Raw genomic sequence first — 24002 nt, 5'->3', positions numbered from 1 at the left:
GTGGCTGGATTAACGATCACTTTATCTTTAAAATAGTCCCTAATACATGTATGTTTGAGAATTTTGATTTATGAGATTTGTTGATTTGTATTTGGCGCACTCCAATTTCATTGGCTGTTGGCAAGGGGTTCCTCTAGCGGAAACCGTTCCCAGACAGGTATACTAAACGAATTTTAGGGATGGTTCACGCCACTGACTTATGGTGCTTTCAAGACAACTGGGAACTCCGGAAATATACGAGGTCAAATCATGACGTCCGTGATATTCAGGTCAGAAAGTCAGCGCTCTAGAAAGAAGCCCATGTTCCCGAATTGGATTACAGTTCAAAACACAATTCCCCAGGCTAATTTTTAATTGCCAGCTCAGACCCCCTTTTCCAGGGGTTTTAGTCGATAAATCCCCCTCATAATATTTCCTGCACCATGATACTTTACCCCATTTTAACCCACAATGACCTTGAAACTACTCCCCTCCAAATTAAATTATCCCCACTACAAACACCCTAAATAATTGTTTACCAATATCTGGCAACCCTGTTTAGCTTTCACGCTACAGTTAGGTTTGTATTTAGGGTGAAATGTGAGGTGATTTGCTTTGTGATTTGTCATACCAAATTACTTTTATCCTACATACACTAAGTAGTACATTGAAGATTTGTAAAATGCTGAAAAGTGGCCAAACTAAGTTGATATTTCAGCCAATGGGCGCACGGGCGGCAGGTAGTCTAGTTGTTCGAGCGTCGGGCCAGTAACCAAAAGGTTGCTGGACCAAATCCCTGAGCTGACAAACTAAAAATCTGTCATTCTGAACAAGGAAGTTAAACCACTATTCCCCGGTAGGTCGTCATTGTAAATAAGAATTTGTTCTTAACGGACTTGCCTCGTTAAGTAAAACAAATGTAAATCCATCTTTTACTTGGTTTATTTTTGTCTTATAGTGAATGGCATTAGGGAGTTTGCTTCCCAAATGCAAACAAACATGTCTGCCATCAAAGAATTTAGGTCAAAAGCATTTTTTATTAACATTAATTTAGTCTCATGCTCACCAGATATGTGATGCATTGTAAACAAGTCTAGCTGTTAGGTGGGCAATTTATTTGTTTTTAGTCAGCGCAACATGTGACTGGTTTATGGAATGAATTTGGCTGTGTTCCATGTGATGCTTGGATGATCTTCACATTCATCTTTCACAAGGAAATGTGAAATTAGGACTAAATGTGGGAAGTCCTTTAGTTCCGTCAAAGCAAGGTTGAGATGCTTTTATTTCAGTCTAATAAAACCCTGCTGGGGAAAACCTATTGATTGGCTGAGCCTATGACCTCCCCAGTGTGTGGGCCTGGCTGCCAAGTGGGTGGGTCTGTGCCTTCACTCAGTCATTTTAAATCTGAAGATTAGCGCCTAATTAATTTATTTCAATTGACTGATTTTCTTCAATGAAGCAACTCTGTAAAATCTTTGAAATTGTTCAATGTTGCATTTATATTTTTGTTCACTATACATTACACTATTGTACTAACCTTCCTTTACATCCAGAGCCACGATCACCCTGACAATGCCTGGTCCGACAGGGACATCGTGGACACGCCTCCTGTCCCGCCGGTCCCACACAGTGATGACATCATTAAACAGCGACACCAGGAGCGGAGAGTGAGCGGCCATGATGGAACCAGGGACATTCCACTCTCTGCCTACCAGGTGAGTCTGGGACTTCAACAGACTCATGATCTTCAGATCTACACAGGGTCAAGGAGCACAAAGAACTTGTTTGAGTGGTAAGGCGAAAGCAACCGACTGTTAATTAAAGTCCATGTGCAAAGTCCGTGGCGACAGCCGAACACCGATGTAGCCTTCCAATAGCAAAGTTCAGATCAACCTGGTTCTTAATGTTTAGAAAAGTTTATTTATGTCAAAATAAACACTTCTCCAACACCCATATCGCACACAAACTGAAAATACATAGGTTCTCAAATAAATTGGCGAGATGCTCAAATGTTACAATAATTTGAACATGGTTGCGTTTGCACCAGCCCCACACGACATGATCATTCCTAACCAGATGACCAGCTCAACACCGAGGAGCACAAGAAAAAACATTATAGGAGACAGAATCACTGTTAAAGATAATATTGCAGTAATTGATACTGACCGTCCCCCTCTGTTTTCCAGAGCAGTGTGTTAGATTGTAGGTCCAAAACAATGCGCCCAGCGACGTGTCCCTCCACTCTCAGGACTTTCCTAGGGTTTCCTCCTGGCAGTCTCATGGATAGGATCCAACCAGCCTCCAGCAAGTACAGCCTCCCCCGCTGCCAGTCCAGATAAACATCTCTTACCTCACTGCCTGACTGGTACAGTCTCCGTGGGTAACCCTGATCCATGTTAGTGACGCCAACACAGGCTTCATCACATGACAGCCAGTACAGATTTCTCATCTTCTGGTCTACTGACACCACGCAGGCTAGGAGGCAAGGACAGCACAACATGAATATACTGGACCAGAACAGGCTAGGAGAGGGAATGGACCAACATATCTCAATATTCGGACGGTGTTCCTAATGTTTGATATAGATATATGATTGGCAGAGAAACAAAAAATACAACAAGCAAAAATGTAAGATTTTACCGTGTTACAGTTCATAAGGAAATCAGTCAATTGAAAAATGTATTATTGCCTAATCTATGGATTTCATATGGCTGTGCAGGGATGCAGCCATTGGTGGGCCTGGGAGGGAATAGGCCCAGCCAATCAATGAGTTTATCCCAAAACACATTCAGCTCCTCAGTACCCAACACACTCCACACACACACCCCCCCCCCCCCACCAAATCAAATGTATCTATATAGCCCTTCGTACATCAGCTGATATCTCAAAGTGCTGTACAGAAACCCAGCCTAAAACCCCAAACAGCAAGCAATGCAGGTGTAGAAGCACGGTGGCTAGGAAAAACTCCCTAGAAAGGCCAAAACCTAGGAAGAAACCTAGAGAGGAACCAGGCTATGTGGGGTGGCCAGTCCTCTTCTGGCTGTGCCGGGTGGAGATTATAACAGAACATGGCCAAGATGTTCAAATGTTCATAAATGACCAGCATGGTCGAATAATATTAAGGCGGAACAGTTGAAACTGGAGCAGCAGCACAGCCAGGTGGACTGGGGACAGCAAGGAGTCATCATGTCAGGTAGTCCTGGGACAAACTATTCAGAGACAAACTGATATCTTTCCGACAGATAAGATCTAAACCAGGCCAGAACTTGTCCGTGTAGACCAATTTGGGTTTCCAATCTCTCCAAAAGAATGTGGTGATCGATGGTATCAAAAGCAGCACTAAGGTCTAGGAGCACGAGGACAGATGCAGAGCCTCGGTCCGATGCCATTAAAATGTAATTTACCACCTTCACAAGTGCCGTCTCAGTGCTATGATGGGGTCTAAAACCAGACTGAAGCATTTCGTATACATTGTTTGTCTTCAGGAAGGCAGTGAGTTGTTGCGCAACAGCCTTTTCTAAAAATTTTGACAGGAATGGAAGATTCGATATAGGCCGATAGTTTTTTATATTTTCCGGGTCAAGGTTTGGCTTTTTCAAGAGAGGCTTTATTACTGCCACTTTTAGTGAGTTTGGTACACATCCGGTGGATAGAGAGCCGTTTATTATGTTCAACATAGGAGGGCCAAGCACAGGAAGCAGCTCTTTCAGTAGTTTAGTTGGAATAGGGTCCAGTATGCAGCTTGAAGGTTTAGAGGCCATGATTATTTTCATCGTGTCAAGAGATATAGTACTAAAACACTTGATCGTCTCTCTTGATCCTAGATCCTGGCAGAGTTGTGCAGACTCAGGACAACTGAGCTTTGAAGGAATACGCAGATTTAAGGAAGAGTCCGTAATTTGCTTTCTAATAATCATAATCTTTTCCTCAAAGAAGTTCATGAATTTATCACTGCTGAAGTGAAAGTCATCCTCTCTTGGGGAATGCTGCTTTTTAGTTAGCTTTGCGACAGTATCAAAAAGGAATTTCGGATTGTTCTTATTTTCCTCAATTAAGTTAGAAAAATAGGATGATCGAGCAGCAGTAAGGGCTCTTCGGTACTGCACAGTACTGTCTTTCCAAGCTAGTCGGAAGACTTCCAGTTTGGTGTGGCGCCATTTCCGTTCCAATTTTCTGGAAGCTTGCTTCAGAGCTCAGGTATTTTCTGTGTACCAGGGAGCTAGTTTCTTATGAGAAATGTTTTTAGTTTTTAGGGGTGCAACTGCATCTAGGGTATTGCGCAAGGTTACATTGAGTTCCTCAGGTGGTGAACTGATTTTTGTCCTCTGGCGTCCTTGGGTAGACACAGGGAATCTGGAAGGACATCAAGGAATCTTTGTGTTGTCTGTGAATTTATAGCACGACTTTTGATGATCCTTGGTTGGGGTCTGAGCAGATTATTTGTTGCAATTGCAAACGTAATAAAATGGTGGTCCGATAGTCCAGGATTATGAGGAAAAACATTAAGATCCACAACATTTATTCCATGGGACAAAACTAGGTCCAGCGTATGACTGTGACAGTGAGTGGGTCCAGAGACATGTTGGACAAAACCCACTGAGTCGATGATGGCTCCGAAAGCCTTTTGGAGTGGGTCTGTGGACTTTTCCATGTGAATATTAAAGTCACCAAAGATTAGAATATTATCCGCTATGACTACAAGGTCCAATAGGAATTCGGGGAACTCAGTGAGGAACGCTGTATATGGCCCAGGAGGCCTGTAAACAGTAGCTATAAAAAGTGATTGAGTAGGCTGCATAGATTTCATGACTAGAAGCTCAAAAGACGAAAACGTATTTTTTTTTTTTTGTAAATTGAAATTTGCTATCGTAAATGTTAGCAACACCTCCGCCTTTGCGGGATGCACGGGGGATATGGTCACTAGTGTAGCCAGGTGGTGAGGCCTCATTTAACACAGTAAATTTGTCAGACTTAAGCCATGTTTCAGTCAGGCCAATCACATCAAGATTATGATCAGTGATTAGTTCATTGACTATAATTGTAAATAATAATAAGGCAGAACAGTTGAAACTGGAGCAGCAGCACGGCCAGGTGGACTGGGGACAGCAAGGAGTCATCATGTCAGGTAGTCCTGGGGCTCAGGTCCATCCTGAGACAAGGCTGAGTATAGCCCACAAAGACCTCCGCCACGGCACAACCGAAGGGGGGGGGCGCCAACCCAGACAGGATGACCACATCAGTGAATCAACCCACTCAGGTGACGCACCCACTCCAGGGACGACGAGAGAGCCCCAGTAAGCCAGTGACTCAGCCCCTGTAATAGGGTTAGAGGCAGAGAATCCCAGTGGAAAGAGGGGAACCGGCCAGGCAGAGACAGCAAGGGCGGTTTGTTGCTCCAGAGCCTTTCCGTTCACCCTCCCACTCCTGGGCCAGACTACACTCAATCATATGACCCACTAAAGAGATGAGTCTTCAGTAAAGACTTAAAGGTTGAGACCGAGTTGGCGTCTCTGACATGGGTAGGCAGACCGTTCCATAAAAATGGAGCTCTATAGGAGAAAGCCCTGCCTCCAGCTGTTTGCTTAGAAATTCTAGGGACAATTAGGAGGCCTGCGTCTTGTGACCGTAGCGTACGTGTAGGTATGTACAGCAGGACCAAATTAGAGAGATGGGTAGGAGCAAGCCCATGTAATGCTTTGTAGGTTAGCAATAAAACCTTGAAATCAGCCCTTGCTTTGACAGGAAGCCAGTGTAGAGAGGCTAGCACTGGAGTAATATGATCAAATTTTTGGGTTCTAGTCAGGATTCTAGCAGCCGTATTTAGCACTAACTGAAGTTTATTTAGTGCTTTATCCGGGTAGCCGGAAAGTAGAGCATTGCAGTAGTCTAACCTAGAAGTGACAAAAGCATGGATACATTTTTCTGCATAATTTTTGGACAGAAAGTTTCTGATTTTTGCAATGTTACGTAGATGGAAAAAAGCTGTCCTTGAAATGGTCTTGATATGTTCTTCAAAAGAGAGATCAGGGTCCAGAGTAACGCCGAGGTCCTTCAGTTTTATTTGAGACGACTGTACAACCATTAAGATGAATTGTCAGATTCAACAGAAGATCTGTTTCTTGGGACCTAGAACAAGCATCTCTGTTTTGTCTGAGTTTAAAAGTAGAAAGTTTGCAGCCATCCACTTCCTTATATCTGAAACACATGCTTCTAGCAAGGGCAATTTTGGGGCTTCACCATGTTTCATTGAAATGTACAGCTGTGTGTCATCCGCATAGCAGTGAAAGTTAACATTATGTTTTCGAATAACATCCCCAAGAGGTAAAATAGAGTGAAAACAATAGTGGTCCTAAAACAGAACCTTGAGGAACACCGAAATTTACAGTTGATTTGTGAGGACAATCCATTCACATAGACAAACTGATATCTTTCCGACAGATAAGATCTAAACCAGCCCAGAACTTGTCCGTGTAGACCAATTTGTGTTTCCAATCTCTCCAAAAGAATGTGGTGATCGATGGTATCAAAAGCAGCACTAAGGTCTAGGAGCACGAGGACAGATGCAGAGCCTCGGTCCGATGCCATTAAAATGTAATTTACCACCTTCACAAGTGCCGTCTCAGTGCTATGATGGGGTCTAAAACCAGACTGAAGCATTTCGTATACATTGTTTGTCTTCAGGAAGGCAGTGAGTTGCTGCGCAACAGCCTTTTCTAAAATTTATGAGAGGAATGGAAGATTCGATATAGGCCGATAGTTTTTTATATTTTCCGGGTCAAGGTTTGGCTTTTTCAAGAGAGGCTTTATTGCTGCCACTTTTAGTGAGTAGTACTGCCACTCCACCCACCCACTTCACCCACCGCCCACCGCCCCACACACACCACCCACCGCCCCACACACCCACCGCCCCCCACACACACACTCCACCCACCGCCCCCCACACACACACACTCCACCCCACACTCGACCCACCGCCCCACACACACTCCACCCACCGCCCCACACACACTCCACAACCCCCCCACACACACTCCACAACCCCCTCACACACACACACTCCACACACACTCCACAACCCCCACACTCCACAACCCCCACACTCCACAACCCCCACACTCCACAACCCCCACACACACACCACAACCCCCACACACACACCACAACCCCCACACACACTCCACAACCCCCACACACACACACACACTCCACAACCCCCACACACACTCCACAACCCCCACACACACACTCCACAACCCCCACACACACACTCCACAACCCCCACACTCCACACACTCCACAACCCCCACACTCCACAACCCCCACACTCCACAACCCCCACACTCCACAACCCCCACACTCCACAACCCCCACACTCCACAACCCACACTCCACAACCCACACACTCCACAACCCCCACACACACACTCCACAACCCCCACACACACACTCCACAACCCCCACACACACACTCCACAACCCCCACACACACACTCCACAACCCCCACACACACACTCCACAACCCCCACACACACACTCCACAACCCCCACACACACACACTCCACAACCCCCACACACACACACTCCACAACCCCCACACACACACACTCCACAACCCCCACACACACACTCCACAACCCCCACACACACACTCCACAACCCCCACACACACACTCCACAACCCCCACACACACACTCCACAACCCCCACACACACACTCCACAACCCCCACACACACACTCCACACCCCCCACACACACACTCCACACCCCCCACACACTCCACACCCCCCACACACACTCCACACCCCCCACACTCCACACTCCACAACCCCCACACTCCACACTCCACACTCCACAACCCCCACACTCCACACTCCACAACCCCCACACACACTCCACACCCCCCACTCCACAACCCCCACACACACTCCACAACCCCACACACACTCCACCCACCAAACATTGGTTAAAAACTGAAACACACCCTTCTCTCCCCTCCTATATAAAGCCCTTGATGAAAATATAACTTTCTGTTCCGAGGACGTTAGGGCGACCGTCCTGTTAAAAAGGCTCAGATAATAAGCTGTTCCAAGGACGTGTGGACTTGAGGTCCCCACATTGAAAGGACAAAAACCACCTACAGAACTAAGCCAACCTCAGCAAGAACCTAACGAATATAGCATTGAATTTCAATGTGAAGGTGATGACCTACACACCGGAAGGATGAATTTCGACTACCAACCAGAATACAGTATCCATTCTACCACGCTCCAGTTCTCCACTAGACATTCAGAGGACCAGAGATCATAAAGGAGAAACCGGCCTTCCATCTACAACCAATCTACCGAAGCGCAGATCAGAGTAAATATTTATTGCAATCTCCTTTTTGAAATGGGCAGTTTTTTAGAATGCATAATGAAAGTATTTACGATAGGATAGCTTTGTTACTTTAATCAGATATTAATTACAGATAAATTATTTTATAGAATAGCATGTCATATCACTTAATCCGGCATAGCCACGACATATAGGACAGACTTTACATGTTGCGTTTATATATTTGTTCAGTGTACATGCATATATGCACACAAACACTAAACCTGCACAATATGGCTCCATTATATGTACCTGGTTTCAGCGTAGGGACAGTCTCTGTTTGGCCGGTATTGAGGCTCCAGCGCATCACATGACCAGTGCTGTTCGCCCAGTAGACCCAGTCCCCCCTCCAGTCGATGTCAAAAGACTCCATGACGTCATCCGTAGTCAGCAGTTTGGTCTTGATCAGCTCCTTCCCTTTCAACTCAAACAGGTTCAGTGTTGTGGATGTTGCATAAGCAAACCTGGGATCTGTGTGATAGAATAACAAGTACATTGCTCAACAGATGCTCCAAAGTGCCAGAACTAGCAGAGAAAGTAACAGGGTTAGAATTGTGTAATACATGGTAATCATACATTCACATGAGCCATCTGCCATGAGCAGTTTGTCATCAGGACAGGTACAGGTGAACCCAGCAGGCAGGTCCAGAGTCAGCATGCAGAGCTGGCAGCCAGACTTTACACAGGCTGATGGAGCTTCAAAAAAAATTAAAAATAAAAACATGGAGTTCTCCTACAACAAAGGAGATGTTAGCCTTCGCATGATAAACCCAGATAAAAATCCAACCAGTAAGTGCCGCATTTCTTGAAACCGCCTCATGCCAATGACTCCTTAATGGCTGTGAATGAGCTACGAATGAGCTTACGTTTTCCCCAAGGTGTCTACAGCGTTGTGATGTCTTTTTAGGCATTTCCCTTGAAGAATGGCTGTAAGGGACCATATGGCATGTGGTCACATGGTGTCTCCCGCAGAAAACCTTGCGTAAAATACTGAGGTAGCCATTTTTCCAATCGCTTCTTATGAGAAACCAACTGCCTCGACGGATATATTATCGAATATATTTGTTAAAAACACCTTGAGGATGGATCCTAAACAACGTTTGCCGTGTTTGTCGATATTATGGAGCAAGTTATAGTTGTAGCATTTTAGGGTCGATTTCTCAGCCAAGCATGATGAACGGGAGCTATTTCGCCTACAAAAATATTATTTTTGGAAAAAGGAACATTTGCTATCTAACTGGGAGTCTCCTGAGTGAAAGCATCTGAAGTTCTTCAAAGGTAAATGATTTAATTTGGTTGCTTTTCTTATTTTCGTGAAAATGTTGCCTGCTGCCAGCAGAGCTTAGCATAGCATTATGCCATGATAAACTTACCCAAATGCTTGTCTAGCATTGGCTGTAACGCATATTTTGAAAATCTGAGATGAGTGTTGTTAACAAAAGGCTAAGCTTGTGTTTGAATATATTTTTTTCATTTCATTTGCGATTTTCATGAATAGGAAAAGTTTATAGGGGTATTTATGTCCGTTGCGTTATGCTAATGCATTTGAGGCTATGATTACGCTCCCGGATACGGGTTTGCTCGTCGCAAAAGGTTAACCTCTTGAAGCTAGGGGGCACTATTTTTATCTTTGGAAAAAAAAAGTTCCCAGAGTAAACAGCCTATTTCTTAGGTCTAGAATATGCATATAATTGACAGATTAGGATAGAAAACGCTAAAGTTTCCAAAACTGTGAAAATATTTTGAGTATAACAGAACTGATATTGCAGGCGAAACCCTGAGGAAAATCCAATCAGGAAGTGCCTCTTATTTTGAAACCCTTCTCTTCCTATGCATGCCTATCCTCCATTTAAAGGGAGATCAACCAGATTCCCTTTTCTATGGCTTCCATAAGGTGTCAAGTCTTTAGACAGTTTCAGGCTTTTATTTTGAAAAATGAGTGAAAGATCACATTGCGTAAGTGGATAGGTGGGGGCTCTCAGAGTTTTTGCGCAACTGAGTAAAGCCGCCATTGTTCCTCCCGCTGTTATTGAAAAACCTACACTCGGTTGATATATTATCGAATATATATTTTAAAAACTACCTGAGGAATGATTATAAGAAACGTTTGACATGTTTCTGTGGACATTATGGAGACTATTTGGATTTTCCGTCTGCGTTGTCGTGACCGCTCTTTCCTGTGGATTTCTGAACATAACGACAAACGGAGGTATTTTGGATATAAAAATTATCTTTATGGAACAAAAGGAACATTTGTTGTGTAACTGGGAGTCTTGTGAGTGAAAACACCGGGAGATAAAAGGTAAACAATTAATTTGATTGCTTTTCTGATTTGTGACCAAGCTACCTGATGCTAAGTGTACTTAATGTTTTGTCATGCGATCGATAAACTTACAAACGCTTGGGATCGCTTTCGCTGTAAAGCATCATTTCAAAATCTGAGACAGGTGGATTGACAAAAGGCTAAATTGTGTTTTGCAATTTTTCACTTGTGATTTCATGAATATAATTTTTTTTTTAAATATTATATGAATGTGGCGCTATGCTATTCAGCAGTTGATGACAATTATCACGCTAAAGGGATAGGTAGCGTCAAGAAGTAAAGGTCTTTCTCACATCTGCTACAGAGAGCATGATCACACAATCTGTAACAACCACTCCCTGACCAAGTCTAATACTTACGTTTCATGCAGACCACAAGTCAGTCACAAGTCAGTGTGTCCAAGAAAGTGAAGGTAGCCTGCCTAAATGACTTTCGACCCGTAACACTCACATCGGTACCCATGAAGTGCTTTGACAGGCTGGTCATGACTCACAACACGATTATCCCGGAAACCTTAGACCCACTCCAAACCGCCACAGATGACGCAATCTCAATCGCACTCCACACTGCCCTTCGTCACCTGGACAAAAGGAACACCTATGTTTGAATGTTATTCGTTGACTACAGCTCAGCGTTCACCTTTGTGCCCTCAAAACTCCTCACTAAGCTAAGGACCCTGGTACTAAACACCTCCCCCTGCAACTGGATCCTGGACTTCCTGACGGGCCGCCCCCAGGTGGTAAGTGTAGGCAACACCACATCTGCCATGCTGATCCTCAACACTGGTGCCCCTCAGGGGTTCATGCTCAGTCCCCTCCTGTACTCACTGTTCAACCACAACCGCATGACAACGCACGACTCCAACACCAGCAATAAGTATGCCGACTTCACAAGTGGTAGGCCTGATCAGCGACAATGAGAAGGCTGATAGGGAGGTCGTCAGACCGAGCAGTGTGATGCCAGGAATACAACCTCTCCCTCAACGTGAGCAAGACAAAGGAGCGGATCGTGGACTACAATGAAAGGAAGGCCGAACATGACACCATTCACAGACAGGGTTGTAGTGGAGCGGGTCGAGAGTTCCAATTCCTTGGTGTCCATCATTAAACTATCATGGTCCAAAAACACCAAGACAGTTGTGAAGTCACAACAATGCCATTTCCCCCCAAGATCCTCAAAAAGCAATCCACCTGCACCATTGAGAGCCTCCTGACCAGTTGCATCACCACCTGGTATGGCAACTGCCTTATAAGGAGCTACAGAGGGTAATGCTTACAGCCCAGTAAATCACTGGGGCCAAACTTCCTGCCATCCAGGACCTATATACAAGCCGGTGTCAGAGGAAGGCAAAAAAAATTAAATGTAATTTACTCCAGTCACCCAAGTCAGATTGTTCTCTCTACTACAGCAGTACCGGAGCGCCGCCACCAAGTCTAGGTCCAAAAGGCTCCTTAACAGCTTCTACCCCCAAGCCATAAGACTACTGAAGAAATAATCAAATGGCCACCCGGACTATTTACATTTAATTATATTTCTTTAACTGTATTGTTGGTTAAGGTCTTGTAAGTAAGCATTTCACGGTAAGGTCTGTTGTATTTGGCGCATTGTGACAAATTAAAGGCAAACTCAGCTCCATCATACATTGAATCAGATAGTTCAATCATCAAAACCGACTGATATGCCAAATCTTCAATGATTTTTTCATTGACAAGATTTGCGAACTTGGACATGACATACCAGCAACAAGCACTGACACTACACATCCAAATACAAAAGTTTGGGGTCACTTTGAAATGTCCTTGTTTGATAGAAAAGCACATTGTCAATTAAAATAACATCAAATTTATCAGAAATACAGTGTAGACATTGTTAATGTTGTAAATTACTATTGTAGCTGGAAACGGCTGATTTTTAATGGAGTATCTACATAGGCGTACAGAGGCCCATTATCCGCAATGATCACTCCTGTGTTCTTAGGACACTAAAGAAGCCTTTCTATTGACTCTGAAAAACACCAAAAGAAAGATGCCCAGGGTCCCTACTCATCTGTGTGAATGTGCCTTAGGCATGCTGCAAGGAGGCATGAGGACTGCAGATGTGGCCAGGGCAATACATTGTCATGTTTTTACTGAGAGACACCTAAGAAAGCGTTACAGGGAGATAGGATGGACAGATCGTCCTCGCAGTGGCAGACCACGTGCAACACCTGCACAGGATCGGTACATCCGAACATCACACCTACGGGACGGGTACAGGATGGCAACAATAACTGCCAGAGTTATACCAGGAACGCACGTATTCTTACTCATTCCTTTACACTTGTGTTTTTAAGGTAGTTGTTGTGAAACTGTTAGGTTAGATATTACTGCATGGTCAGAACCTGAAGCACAAGCATTTCGCTACACACGCATTAACATCTGCTAACCATGTGTATGTGACAAATACAATTTGATCCTTCCATCAGTGCTCAGACTGTCCGCAATAGGTCGAGGCTGGACTGAGGGCTTGTAGGCTGGACTGCGGGCTTGTAATTTTTTATATTTTTACATTTTATTTAACTAGGCAAGTCAGTTAAGAACAAATTCTTAGTTACAATGGCGGCCTAGGAAGAGTGGGTTAACTGCCTTGTTCAGGGGCAGAATAACATTTTTACCTTGTCAGCTCGGGGATTCAATCTAGCAACCTTTCGGTTACTGGCCCAATACTAACCACTAGCCTACCTGCCACTCAAAAATGTTATTTGCCTTTAGAGTTAGCATGATATACCCCATACCTTTCGGCTGCTGTTGTTCATGGTATGCCTCTAGGACAGGGAGTGTTGTCCTCTGAATAAAGGTCTTCTGATTAGGTCGGTCCTGAGGGGAGCGCCACAGACCCTTCTGATCTGTCCAGTAGAACCACCTCTCAATCACCGCCAGGCTCTGAGCTGGTCTCCTCTTGAAGAACTCCAGAAAGCTGTAGCGACCACTCCCATCCACTCGCACAGTCTCTATGGACTGAGAAAGAATAAAAACAATTGGTTTTACCTTGGCAATATGTTAATTGCTGTGGACAGACAAGCAGTACTATTGCTTATAGCTGGACTATATCATGAACCTTTTTAAAATGACTCATCCAGTACAGCCTCCTAGCTGTAACGTCCAGGGTCAGACTCCGTGGAGCCTGTGCAGTGAGGACCACCAGAGATTCCTGCTTTATCCCATCCATCCCAGATCTCTCCAGAGTAATTTTATCACCTGGACCTTTGTTGATCCAAAACAACAAGCTGCAAAGTAAAGGAGGAAATGACAAATTGTTGCGATAAATGCCCCAACCACTGATCAAAAGTACCACAAATATTAACATGATCCAACCTTTCAATGGGAAGAAGGACCAGCTCCAACGGGTCTATGTTCTTGGCCAAGACCGTTGCAAATCCACTCCCATCAGCTGCCCCAACATGAATAGACCGGGTCTTCTGGTTGGTCCAGTACAGCTGGCCTGTCAGCCAATCACAGACTAGACTTCTAACCCCATATTGTCCTGAGAGCAGAGGGGAACCACATCACAACTCTACATACCTAGTGTCCAGGGCAGGCTCCAGGCATAATCAAACTCAGTCAGGGTCTCAACTTAATGTTGAAAGTTTGAATAGTAGAATACACAAGGTGCCATTCAGAAACGGACCAGGCCCAAATCCGACATTTGGGGGAAGAGGCAAATTTAGGGGCCGGTGTGCAGGATACCTGACGAGACCTGACGAGTGGATAAACCACCTCGAACCTCCATTATAACATTCAATCACTGGAGAATAAACTGGATGAGCTGCACTCTACACTATCAATGTAATATTTTTCTCCAACTAGTGGCTGAACAAGAACGGAAAATATGAATGGAATGGAAAATACACATCCAGCTGTTTTTTCTACTCTATACTGCGTTGGGTAAGCTCGGGGGGGTTCAAACTTTCCATGGAGGGCCTAGTGTCAGCTGGTTTTCCCCTTTCAAATAAGACCAAGACAACCAGGTGAGGCGCATTCCTTACAAATTAGTGACCTTAACTCATCAATCAAGTACAGGGAAGGAACAAACACTCCATGGAATGAGTTTGACACATGCTGTAAACCATACTATTTACCAAGATAGTTTATTCAACTTTTTCTCGCAGTCTACTTACCACCACAAACCGATGCTGGCACTAAGTCTGCAATCGAGCTGTATAGGGCTATAAGCAAAATAACTGCTTGCAGTGCGGTAGCCGTGCAGTTGCCGTGCAATTTTTAGAGCCTTCCTCTGACCGTGCATAGTATATAGGTTCTGGATGGCAGGAAGCTTGGCCCCAGTGATGTTCTGGGCCGTACGCACTACCGTCTGCACCAGGCGGTGATGCAACCAGTGATGCAACATGCTCTCAATGATGCAGCTGTAGAACCTTTTGAGGATCTGAGGACCCATGCCAAATATTTTCAGTCTCCTGAGGGGGAATATGTTTTGTTGTGCCATCTTCACGACTGTCTTTGTGTGCTTGGACCATGTAAGCTTCCCAGTAAAGCATTAACCATCAAGCAACCCAGAAGTGTTAAATGTCCCATATTAACATATGCATCCTGAGAAACAAGGTTCCATGAAGTCAATAACTTGCGTGTCAGAGATTACATTCATATTCTGACTCTGAAGCTCCCTTAGATAATACCTTTGATGATACAGTAGTAGCAATACACGGCTATAACATCGACCGAATAGACAAACGCCAAAGTGGGCGATGTTCGTCTATATTCAGAACCACATTCCTGTAAAGCTTAGACGATCTCATGTTGAATACTGTTGAAGTAATAAGGCTACAGGTTCATTTGCCTCACCTTAAGCCCATGCTAACACTACACATCCAAGTATATCTGACCAAATTATGAAAGACAAGAATTTACTTTTGAATTCCGTAAAGTCAGTGTGGAAGAGGAAATAATTGTTGTCTATTAACAATGATAAGCCACCTGGGTCTGACAATCTGGATGGAAAATTACTCAGGATAATGGACAATATTGCCACACCTTCAATTTAAGCTTACTAGAAAGTGTGTGCTCTCAGGCCTGGAGGGAAGCTGAAGTCATTCCGCTACTAAAAACCCCTCGACTGGCTCAAATAGCTTACCAATCAGCCCGTTACCAACCCTTAGTAAACTTGTGTAAAAAAAATGGTGTTTGACCAGATCCAATGCTATTTCACGGTAAACAAATTGACAGCAGACTTTCAGCACGCTTATAGGGAAGGACACTCATGCACAGCACTTACATAAATGACTGATGATTGGCTGACAGAAATTGATGATAAATTGATTGTGGGGCTGTCTTGTTAGACTTCAATGCAGCTTTTAATGTTATCGATCATAGTCTGCTGCTGGAAAAACTTGTGTTATGGCATTACACCCCCTGCTATAATGTGGATGAGGAGTTACTTGTCTAACAGAACACAAAGGGTGTTCTTTAATGGAAGCCTCTCCAACATAATCCCAGTAGAATCAGAAATTCCCCAGGGTAGCTGTTTAGGCCACCTTTTTTCAGTCTTTACTAATGACATGCCACCGGCTTTGTGTAAAGCTCAACAGGATACATGTCAGCTACTACAGCAACTGAAATGACTGCAACACTTTAAAGCTGCAGTTAGTTTCGGAATGGTAGCAATGATTTAGTCAAATATTTCCAAAACTTAAAGCATTGTATTGGGGACAAATCATTCACTAATCCCCAAAGCTAAACTACATCTCGTAATGAATAATGTGAAATTTGAGCTCGCTGATGTGACTAAACTGCTTGCAGTAACCCTGGATTGTAAACTGTCATGGTCAAAACATATTGATACAACATTAGCTAAGATGGGAGAAGTCTGTCCATAATAAAAGAACTGATCTGCCTTCGTAACACTCAACAAGGCAAGTTCTACAGGCCCTAGTTTTGTCACCCAGACTACTGTTCAGTAGTGTGGTTAGGTGCCACAAAGAGGGACTTAGACAAATTGCAGTTGGCTCAGAACACAGCAGCCCTGTAGGCCCTTAAAAGTACTCTCATTCTCTCATTTGTTTCGAAGTATTTAGCAAGCTAGCCAATGGTTAGCCTGGGTGCTTGACTGTTTTAAGGTCAGATCAACGCTCGGATAAACACTACTTTTCGGCCAGAGCATCCAGTGTGTGCTCAGAATGCTCAAAGAGCGAAACGCTTTGATTTTATGAACGGACAATCTGACAAAGCTCTGAGTTTACGAACGCCCAAAGCACACTCTGGCACGCGATTAAATGTATGAACAGTCCAGTAAGTATAAGCCAACCTTTAGTATTGAAAAGCTTTGGTTGTTTAGTACATAGTCTCACATGTGAATTCTTAAAGAGATGAGTGGGGCTAAAGCTTAGAAAGGTGTGAACAAAGCTTTCCAGTAGGTACCAAAACACTCAAGGGCCATCATTAGTCCTTTACTTATAGGGGGAGATCAAGCTGATCCTAACTGTTATAGGCCTATTTCACCCTGTATCAAAAGCGTTGGAAAAACTTGTCAATAATCAACTGACTGGCTTTCTGATGTCTATAGTATTCTCTCTGGTATGCAATCTGGTTCCCGCTCAAGTTATGGATGTGTCACTGCAACCTCACAGGTCCTCAATGATATCACCATTGCCCTTGATTCTAAGCAATGTTGTGCTGCTATTTTTATTGACTTGGCCGATTCTTTTGACACAGTAGACCATTTGTGGGCCGGCTAAGGAGTTGTCTGAGGGGTCTTTGGCCTGGTTTGCTAAGTACCCCTCAAAGAGTGCAGTGTATAAAGTCAGAAAATCTGCTCTCTCAGCCACTGCCTGTCACCAAGGGTGTAGCTCAAGGCTCGATCCTAGGCCCCACACTCTTCTCAATTTACATCAACATAGCTTCATACTGTCTAAGCTCTCATCCATGTATATGCCGATACAGTCTTCTACTCAGCTGGCTCCTCCCTGGATTTTGTGTTAAATACTCTACAAAGCTTTCTTAGTGTCCAACAAGCTTTCTCTGTCCTTAACCTTGTTCGGAATATCTCCAAAACAAAGGTCATGTGGTTTGTTAAGAAGAATGTCCCTCTCTCCACAGGTGTGATTACTACCTCTGTGGTTTTAGAGCTTTAGGTAGTCACCTCATACAAGTACTTGGGAGTATGGCTAGAGGGTACACTGTCCTTCTCAGCAAATATCAAAGCTGCAGGCTAAAGTTAAGTCTAGACTTGGTTTCCTCTATCTTAATCACTCCTTTCACCCCAGCTGCCAAACTAACTCTTATACAGATGACCATCCTACCCATGCTAGATTATGGAGACATAATTTATAGATCGGCAGGTAAGGGTACTCTCGAGCGGCTATAAATTCTTTACCATTCGCCATCAGATTTGCCACCAATACTCCTTATAGGACACACCACTACTCTATACTCTTCTGTAAACTGGTCATCTCTGTATACCCGTCACGAGACTCACTGGCTGGTGCGCTTATTTATAAAACCCTCTTAGGCATCACTTCCACCTATCAGAGATATCTACTGCAGCCCTGATCCTCCACATATAACACCCATTCTGCCAGTCACATTTTGTAAGGTCCCCAAAGCACACATCCCTGAGTCACAAGTCTTCAGTTCTCTGCAGCTAGCGACTGAAACGAGCTGCAACAAACACTAAAACTAGACAGTTTTATCTCAATATCTTCATTCAAAGACTCACTCATGGACACTGACAGTTGTGGCTGCTTTGCGTGATGTATTGCTGTCTATTGTCTTGGCCTTTGTGCTGTTGTCTATTCCCAATAATATTTATACCCTGTTTTGTGCTGCTGCCCTGCTGCGCCGCCGCCTCTGCCCCGCCTCTGCCCCGCCTCTGCCCCGCTGCTCTGCCCCGCTGCTCTGCCCCGCTGCTCTGCCCTGCCGCGCTGCTGCCCTGCCCTGCCGCGCTGCTGCCCTGCCGCGCTGCTGCCCTGCCGCGCTGCTGCCCTGCCGCGCTGCTGCCCTGCCCTGCCGCGCTGCTGCCCTGCCCTGCTGCGCTGCTGCCCTGCCCTGCTGCGCTGCTGCCCTGCTGCGCTGCTGCCCTGCCCTGCTGCGCTGCTGCCCTGCCGCTGCCCTGCTGCCATATATTTGTTAAAAATATTACATATTTAATCCCAGCCCCCTTTTGGTAGGCCGTCATTGTAATAACAATGTTCTTAACTGACTTGCCTAGTTAAAGGTTAAATTAATAAAAAATAAAAATCTGCTACATCAGAACAAACCAACCATCAGAGGATTCTGCTACATCAAACAAACCAACCATCACAGGATCCTATCAGAACGAACCAACCGTCAGGATCCAGATTGGTTGTCATCCAATATGATTACGTAGTACCTGTTGACTATCAAACCAGGAGAAACTAGTTAAGCTAGCTTGGCTAATTGAGGCTGCATGTACTCTCGTACCACACAGTTAAAAATAACTCCAATCAGAATGTTAAGTAGCAGCCTACCTGTTGGCTTTTGGTCATTGTAGCCTATCCTTCTAATGTTTTATCCCTTCCCTATCCTTCTCTAATATTGAAAATTTCATAGATGATCTCGTAACTTTTGCCAGAGGCTTTGACTGTAGTCTTTTGCTGCTTTGACTGATTGACCAACTAGTTACATGCACCACTCGTGACAACCAAGAGCAGCAGCATAAATTACAATTTCTCTCTACTGCAGCAGTCGCCATCAGATCTGTATGGGTCCTTCCGGACAAGTCAATTAAAATGACACACCCTGATAGGCTACACACCGCTCACGTCGCAAAATAAATACATCTATGTTATTCAATTATTGCACCCACACTGCTTGCGCACGTCAATGAGCGTCTGCGTTGCCAAGGGCTAAAATAGAAGTCCTTTCTATTCCTGACGCAGATCAGGCTGCAAGTGTTGCCTCTCCCATCTCCTCGGTTTATAGAAGCAGGTACCCACGTGCCATCTCATTGGTTATACCCATATGGGTGGATTGAAAGACAAACTGTTGCTGGTTGTCGTGGTAATATTTTAGATGCCAATCATATAAGCTAAACAATGAAAAGCCTTGAAGGAGGAGAGATTACTAGAAACGATTCAGTTGACCATTTTTATGTGTGGATTAATTGTCGGAGTAGAGGCCCTTGTGCATTTCAGGTAAAATAACCTAATTTTAATATCCCAGGATAAATTAGCTAGCAACAGCAAGCTAGCTAAAAAGGACAAATTAGCTAGCAAGTGCATGCTACTAACTAGCTATATTGCCATGAATGTTTAATGCTTTTCGACCTGTCCCCAAATTAATGTCATTGGTTCAGAGTTTGTTTTGATATTTCAACCTGCGTGTCGTGATCGTGTTTGGTGTAGGGGGACAAAATAAATTCATGCTCGAAGGAGCACGCGCGCAGCCGGTTTGGGTTCGGTGTGAGAACCATGATAATCATATCAGATCTGAACCAGACCTGTGAGAGTTAGAGTTCTGGATCCGGACCTGCTCAGGTCCCTAATCAGGTATTCAGGTACATGTGGAGCCATAAAGACCTCTAGATCCTGCTACATCAGCAGAAACCAATCATGATAGAGAATCAGAAGACACCCACCATGATAAAGGATCCTGCGCTGCTTTTCCTTAGCCTTGTAGATGTTCCCCTGGTTATCAGCCCAGTAGAATGAGCTCCTGGAGAGGTCAAAGGCCAGGGCCAGAGGGTCATAGCCAGTACTCTGAATGGACTCGAATCTCAGAGTCTTCAGATTCAGAAATCCGATAGTTCCGTTCTTTGCAGTCAGAAACTTTGTATAATTTTCTGAAAAGCATTGGATGTTGATCAGGTTTAGATAACCAGTCAGAAGTTAATCAAACTAATGTTACTATGAAAAGTCACCTTTAGCATAGCAGTAGGTGGTTCCTTGAAGCTGGAAGCCATCTCGGCAGTGGCAGTAGAAGGACCCGGGTGTGTTGACACAGAAGTGCATGCATGGACCATAAGCCAGAGCGCATTCATCCACATCTAAAGAGGGGAGAGCAAACAGGTTCAGTATTTGAGTTAACCCTCACCAACTGAGCTACAGAGGACCCGAACCCAACTAAGGCAGAGCGCTTTCATTCACATCTACAGAGGGGTTTATAGTATTTAGGCTTACATTAAAGGAATAGATCATGAAACCAGTCATGACAATAACTCAACAGGATCACAGACATCCTCACCCAGACAGGAGGCTCCGTTAGCAGACAGCCTATGGCCTTTAGGACAGGAGCAGAGGGCTCCCCAGGGCTGATCCACACAGGAGTGACTGCAGCCACCGTTCTCTTCTGAACAGGTCCTCCCTGGAAGGTAGAGATGAGTCAGATCAGCCTGTCCTTCGACGTGTTTCAGATGCCATAACAGTCAGTTATGAATAAGAGGTTCATATAGGTAGTGGTGAGGGGTTAGATGTTAGAGCAGGGGTGTCAAGCTAATTGACCCGTGGTCAGCATGTGGTCTTCACCGAGGTCTGGTGGGACCCACTTAAAATGTATTATATAGGGGCCTCCCAAGTGGCACAATAGTCTAAGGCACTGCATCAGTGCTAGCTATGCCACTAGACACTCTGGGTTCGAGTCCAGGCTCTGTCGCAGCCGGCCGCGACCGAGAGACCCATGGGGCGTCGCACAATTTGCCCGGCATCGTCTGGCTTAGGGGAGGGCTTGGCCGGCAGGGATGTCCTTTTCCCATCTTGCTCTAGCGACTCCTGTGGAGGGCTGGACAGTGCACGCTGACACGGACGCGAGGTGTACGGTTTTTCCTCCGATACATTAGTGCGGCTGGCTTCCAGGTTAAGTGGGCATTGTGTCAAGAAATGGTGTGGCTCTGTTGGGTTTCGGAGGACGCACGGCTCTCGACCTTCGCCTATCCCGAGTCCGTAAGGAAGTTGCAGCGATGAGACAAGACTAAATGTTTTTTATTTCATTGCGGTCAAAATTTGCAAAGAATTGTGTTCTTGCTTTTGTTTGGATGATTATTAGCAAGCGGGACAGATTGAAAAGTCAATAAATGTAGGTCCACAATTTGGTTTTAGTGATCTGTGTACAGATCGTTTTCCCCTGAAAAGCTTTTCCTTAAATCCACATGATTGAATTGGCCAAGGGGCCGGTTCTGGCCAGTGAGCCGTATGTTTGAAACCTCTGGGTTAGAGGTTCCTACCACCGGTAAAGGGTTAGACTGAAGGTTAGTGTTAGCGGTCAAAGGTTATAATTTCCTACCACAGGTAGAGGGTTCATCACTGCCATCAGAGCAGTGCAATTTTCCATCACATCTCTCATCTTCAGTCAGACACTCCCCTCCAGGACAACGCACAGCCATTGGCCCACACCGGCCTGGAAGAGTAAAAGCTTTAAAAACGCATCAAAACTACACCACACTACATGCCTTCCTGCAAGAGGAACAAACACACATACCCAGACCTGTAGGTTACATACTACTTCGCCTGATTATTTTTTGTCAGTCTAATTTATTGATATATTGTCTGAAACAAAGCACTGCAAAAACATGGAAGCCAGAATGTTGAATGAAATAACATGTAAACATACTCAGTGGTCTGTCCTGTTGGCCCTTCAGCTGCTCAACATTTTTGACAAAATAACCGTAGGAATGCATTGTTAAACCAAGGTTTTAGAACACCGGTTATGAAGATTGAATTTCTATCACCTGGCACATAGGCAAGACCATGTCAACACCTGCAAGACTTCAGTTAGTATGCATGGTTCGCGTGCATGCACTGTACTTCCTGTGCCCATGCTTTCAGTCATGAGCAAACATATTTTTTATTACCATGTCTGTTTAGTTATACTTTCCTGTGGATATTTTGTAAAATGTTGACCGGCTGAAGGTCCCAACACCACAGACAATTGGTAAAGTTAGTTCAAATGTAATTTGGAACATAGTTTTTTTTCTTACTGTTTAAATGTGCATGGCATTGCCTACACAATTGAAGGTCTTATCATGTTTTGTGACTACATACTACTGTACACAGGCCAAAAGACTTGCTCTTCTCGTTTCCATAATAGCTCCCATTACATGGTAACTGAATAGTTCCTAAATTCCATAGTATCACATACATGCCCTCGTTGTTTCCATAATATCTCACCACAGGCCTCATCAGAGTTGTCCACACAGTCGTTAGCACCGTTACAGTATAGGTCCTTGGGGATGCAGATCTTATTCCTACACCTCCAGTCCCCCTGCAGACAGCCCTGGTTCTCTGGGCAGTTAAACTCATCAGACCCATCAGAACACTGGCGCTGCCCATCACATACTGCAGAGGTACTTACACAACCAGGAGCCCCGGCCATGCAGGCAACCTGGCCCCTAGGACAGGCTGGGGAACAAGGACAAACAGACCTATTGTGAACAGACTACAGTAAATACATTTAACAGACCTAAGTGATATAGGTCAACAGTAAATACAGGGTTAATGTTACATTTAGAACATTACCACATCAACAAATATGTTCTCCTGGAAGAGGGCAGAAACAGTGAAACATAGCATAACTTACGGCAGGCCATTTCATCAGAGCCGTCCATACAGTCGCCATTTCCATCGCAGTGCCAGGAAAGAGGCAGACAAGCTCCATCATCACACTGCCACTGGTTACCCCCACACTGCTGGCCAAAACCTGCAAGACAACACAGGTTAGGGCCCACACAGGTTAGTGCCCAAACCTACAAGGCACAAAACATTCCACACAAATAACTGGCAGGTGTTTACTACTGTAAGGCTACATGATATCAATCAATGTTTACAAGACAAAAATGAATAAACTTAATACTGCAGCTCATTCAGAACCATTTTACCTGTCAAACATTTCAAGCTGATAAGTAAAAGCAGGCATGTGAACTGCAGCAGTTCCATGACCGACCATGAAGCTTGTTAGGACCAAACAGTACAAGCCTTACAGGGATAGTCTTTATTGAGTAACAATCAACTACACATGGTTCTGATTGGTCTAATTAACTACACTCTGTTCTCATTGGAGGGTCACTGGGATCACCAGCTGCATGTTGATTGTAGGGGGAAGGGAAGATAGAGCCATAGGATAAAGACATGGGGCTGGTTTCTTTAAAGCATCTTTATGCCTGGCGTACACTACACAACTTTCAAAATCCTAACATCGCTGACCCCCCCCGTGATATGCAGCTGTTCAGGGAAGCTAGAAACCATTATACACAGGCAGTTAGAAAAGCCAAGGCTAGCTTTTTCAAGCAGAAATTTGCTTCTTGCAACACTAACTCAAAAAAGTTCTGGGACACTGTAAAGTCCATGGAGAATAAGAACACCTCCTCCCAGCTGCCCAATGC

At 44.6% G+C, this 24002-nt stretch overlaps 1 protein-coding gene across 1 annotated transcript in view; it reads right to left on the bottom strand.

Annotated features, from left to right (window-relative positions):
* Nucleotides 1-23572, bottom strand: part of LOC110523072 (uncharacterized) — a 127876-nt gene extending 104304 nt beyond the window's left edge. The window contains exons 1-14 of the mRNA XM_036976594.2: nucleotides 23499-23572; nucleotides 23201-23320; nucleotides 22792-23022; nucleotides 21908-22021; nucleotides 20873-20992; nucleotides 20550-20675; nucleotides 20268-20471; nucleotides 14033-14201; nucleotides 13776-13944; nucleotides 13453-13675; nucleotides 8933-9052; nucleotides 8609-8827; nucleotides 2146-2454; nucleotides 1517-1732 (exon numbers count right to left, since the gene is read on the bottom strand). Of these exons, the coding sequence (XP_036832489.2) occupies nucleotides 1517-1732; nucleotides 2146-2454; nucleotides 8609-8827; nucleotides 8933-9052; nucleotides 13453-13675; nucleotides 13776-13944; nucleotides 14033-14201; nucleotides 20268-20471; nucleotides 20550-20675; nucleotides 20873-20992; nucleotides 21908-22021; nucleotides 22792-23022; nucleotides 23201-23320; nucleotides 23499-23556 (2398 nt within the window). The 5' untranslated portion in view covers nucleotides 23557-23572. The remainder of the gene's footprint in view (nucleotides 1-1516; nucleotides 1733-2145; nucleotides 2455-8608; nucleotides 8828-8932; nucleotides 9053-13452; nucleotides 13676-13775; nucleotides 13945-14032; nucleotides 14202-20267; nucleotides 20472-20549; nucleotides 20676-20872; nucleotides 20993-21907; nucleotides 22022-22791; nucleotides 23023-23200; nucleotides 23321-23498) is intronic.
* Between the last annotated feature and the right edge of the window lie 430 nt (nucleotides 23573-24002).

Source organism: Oncorhynchus mykiss, chromosome 5 (assembly GCF_057628025.1).
Source record: "Oncorhynchus mykiss isolate SJ-2025 chromosome 5, ASM5762802v1, whole genome shotgun sequence".
Classification (NCBI taxonomy): domain Eukaryota; kingdom Metazoa; phylum Chordata; class Actinopteri; order Salmoniformes; family Salmonidae; genus Oncorhynchus; species Oncorhynchus mykiss.
Note: the sequence above shows the minus strand (reverse complement) of the source record. Positions and strands in the feature narration are given on the sequence as shown.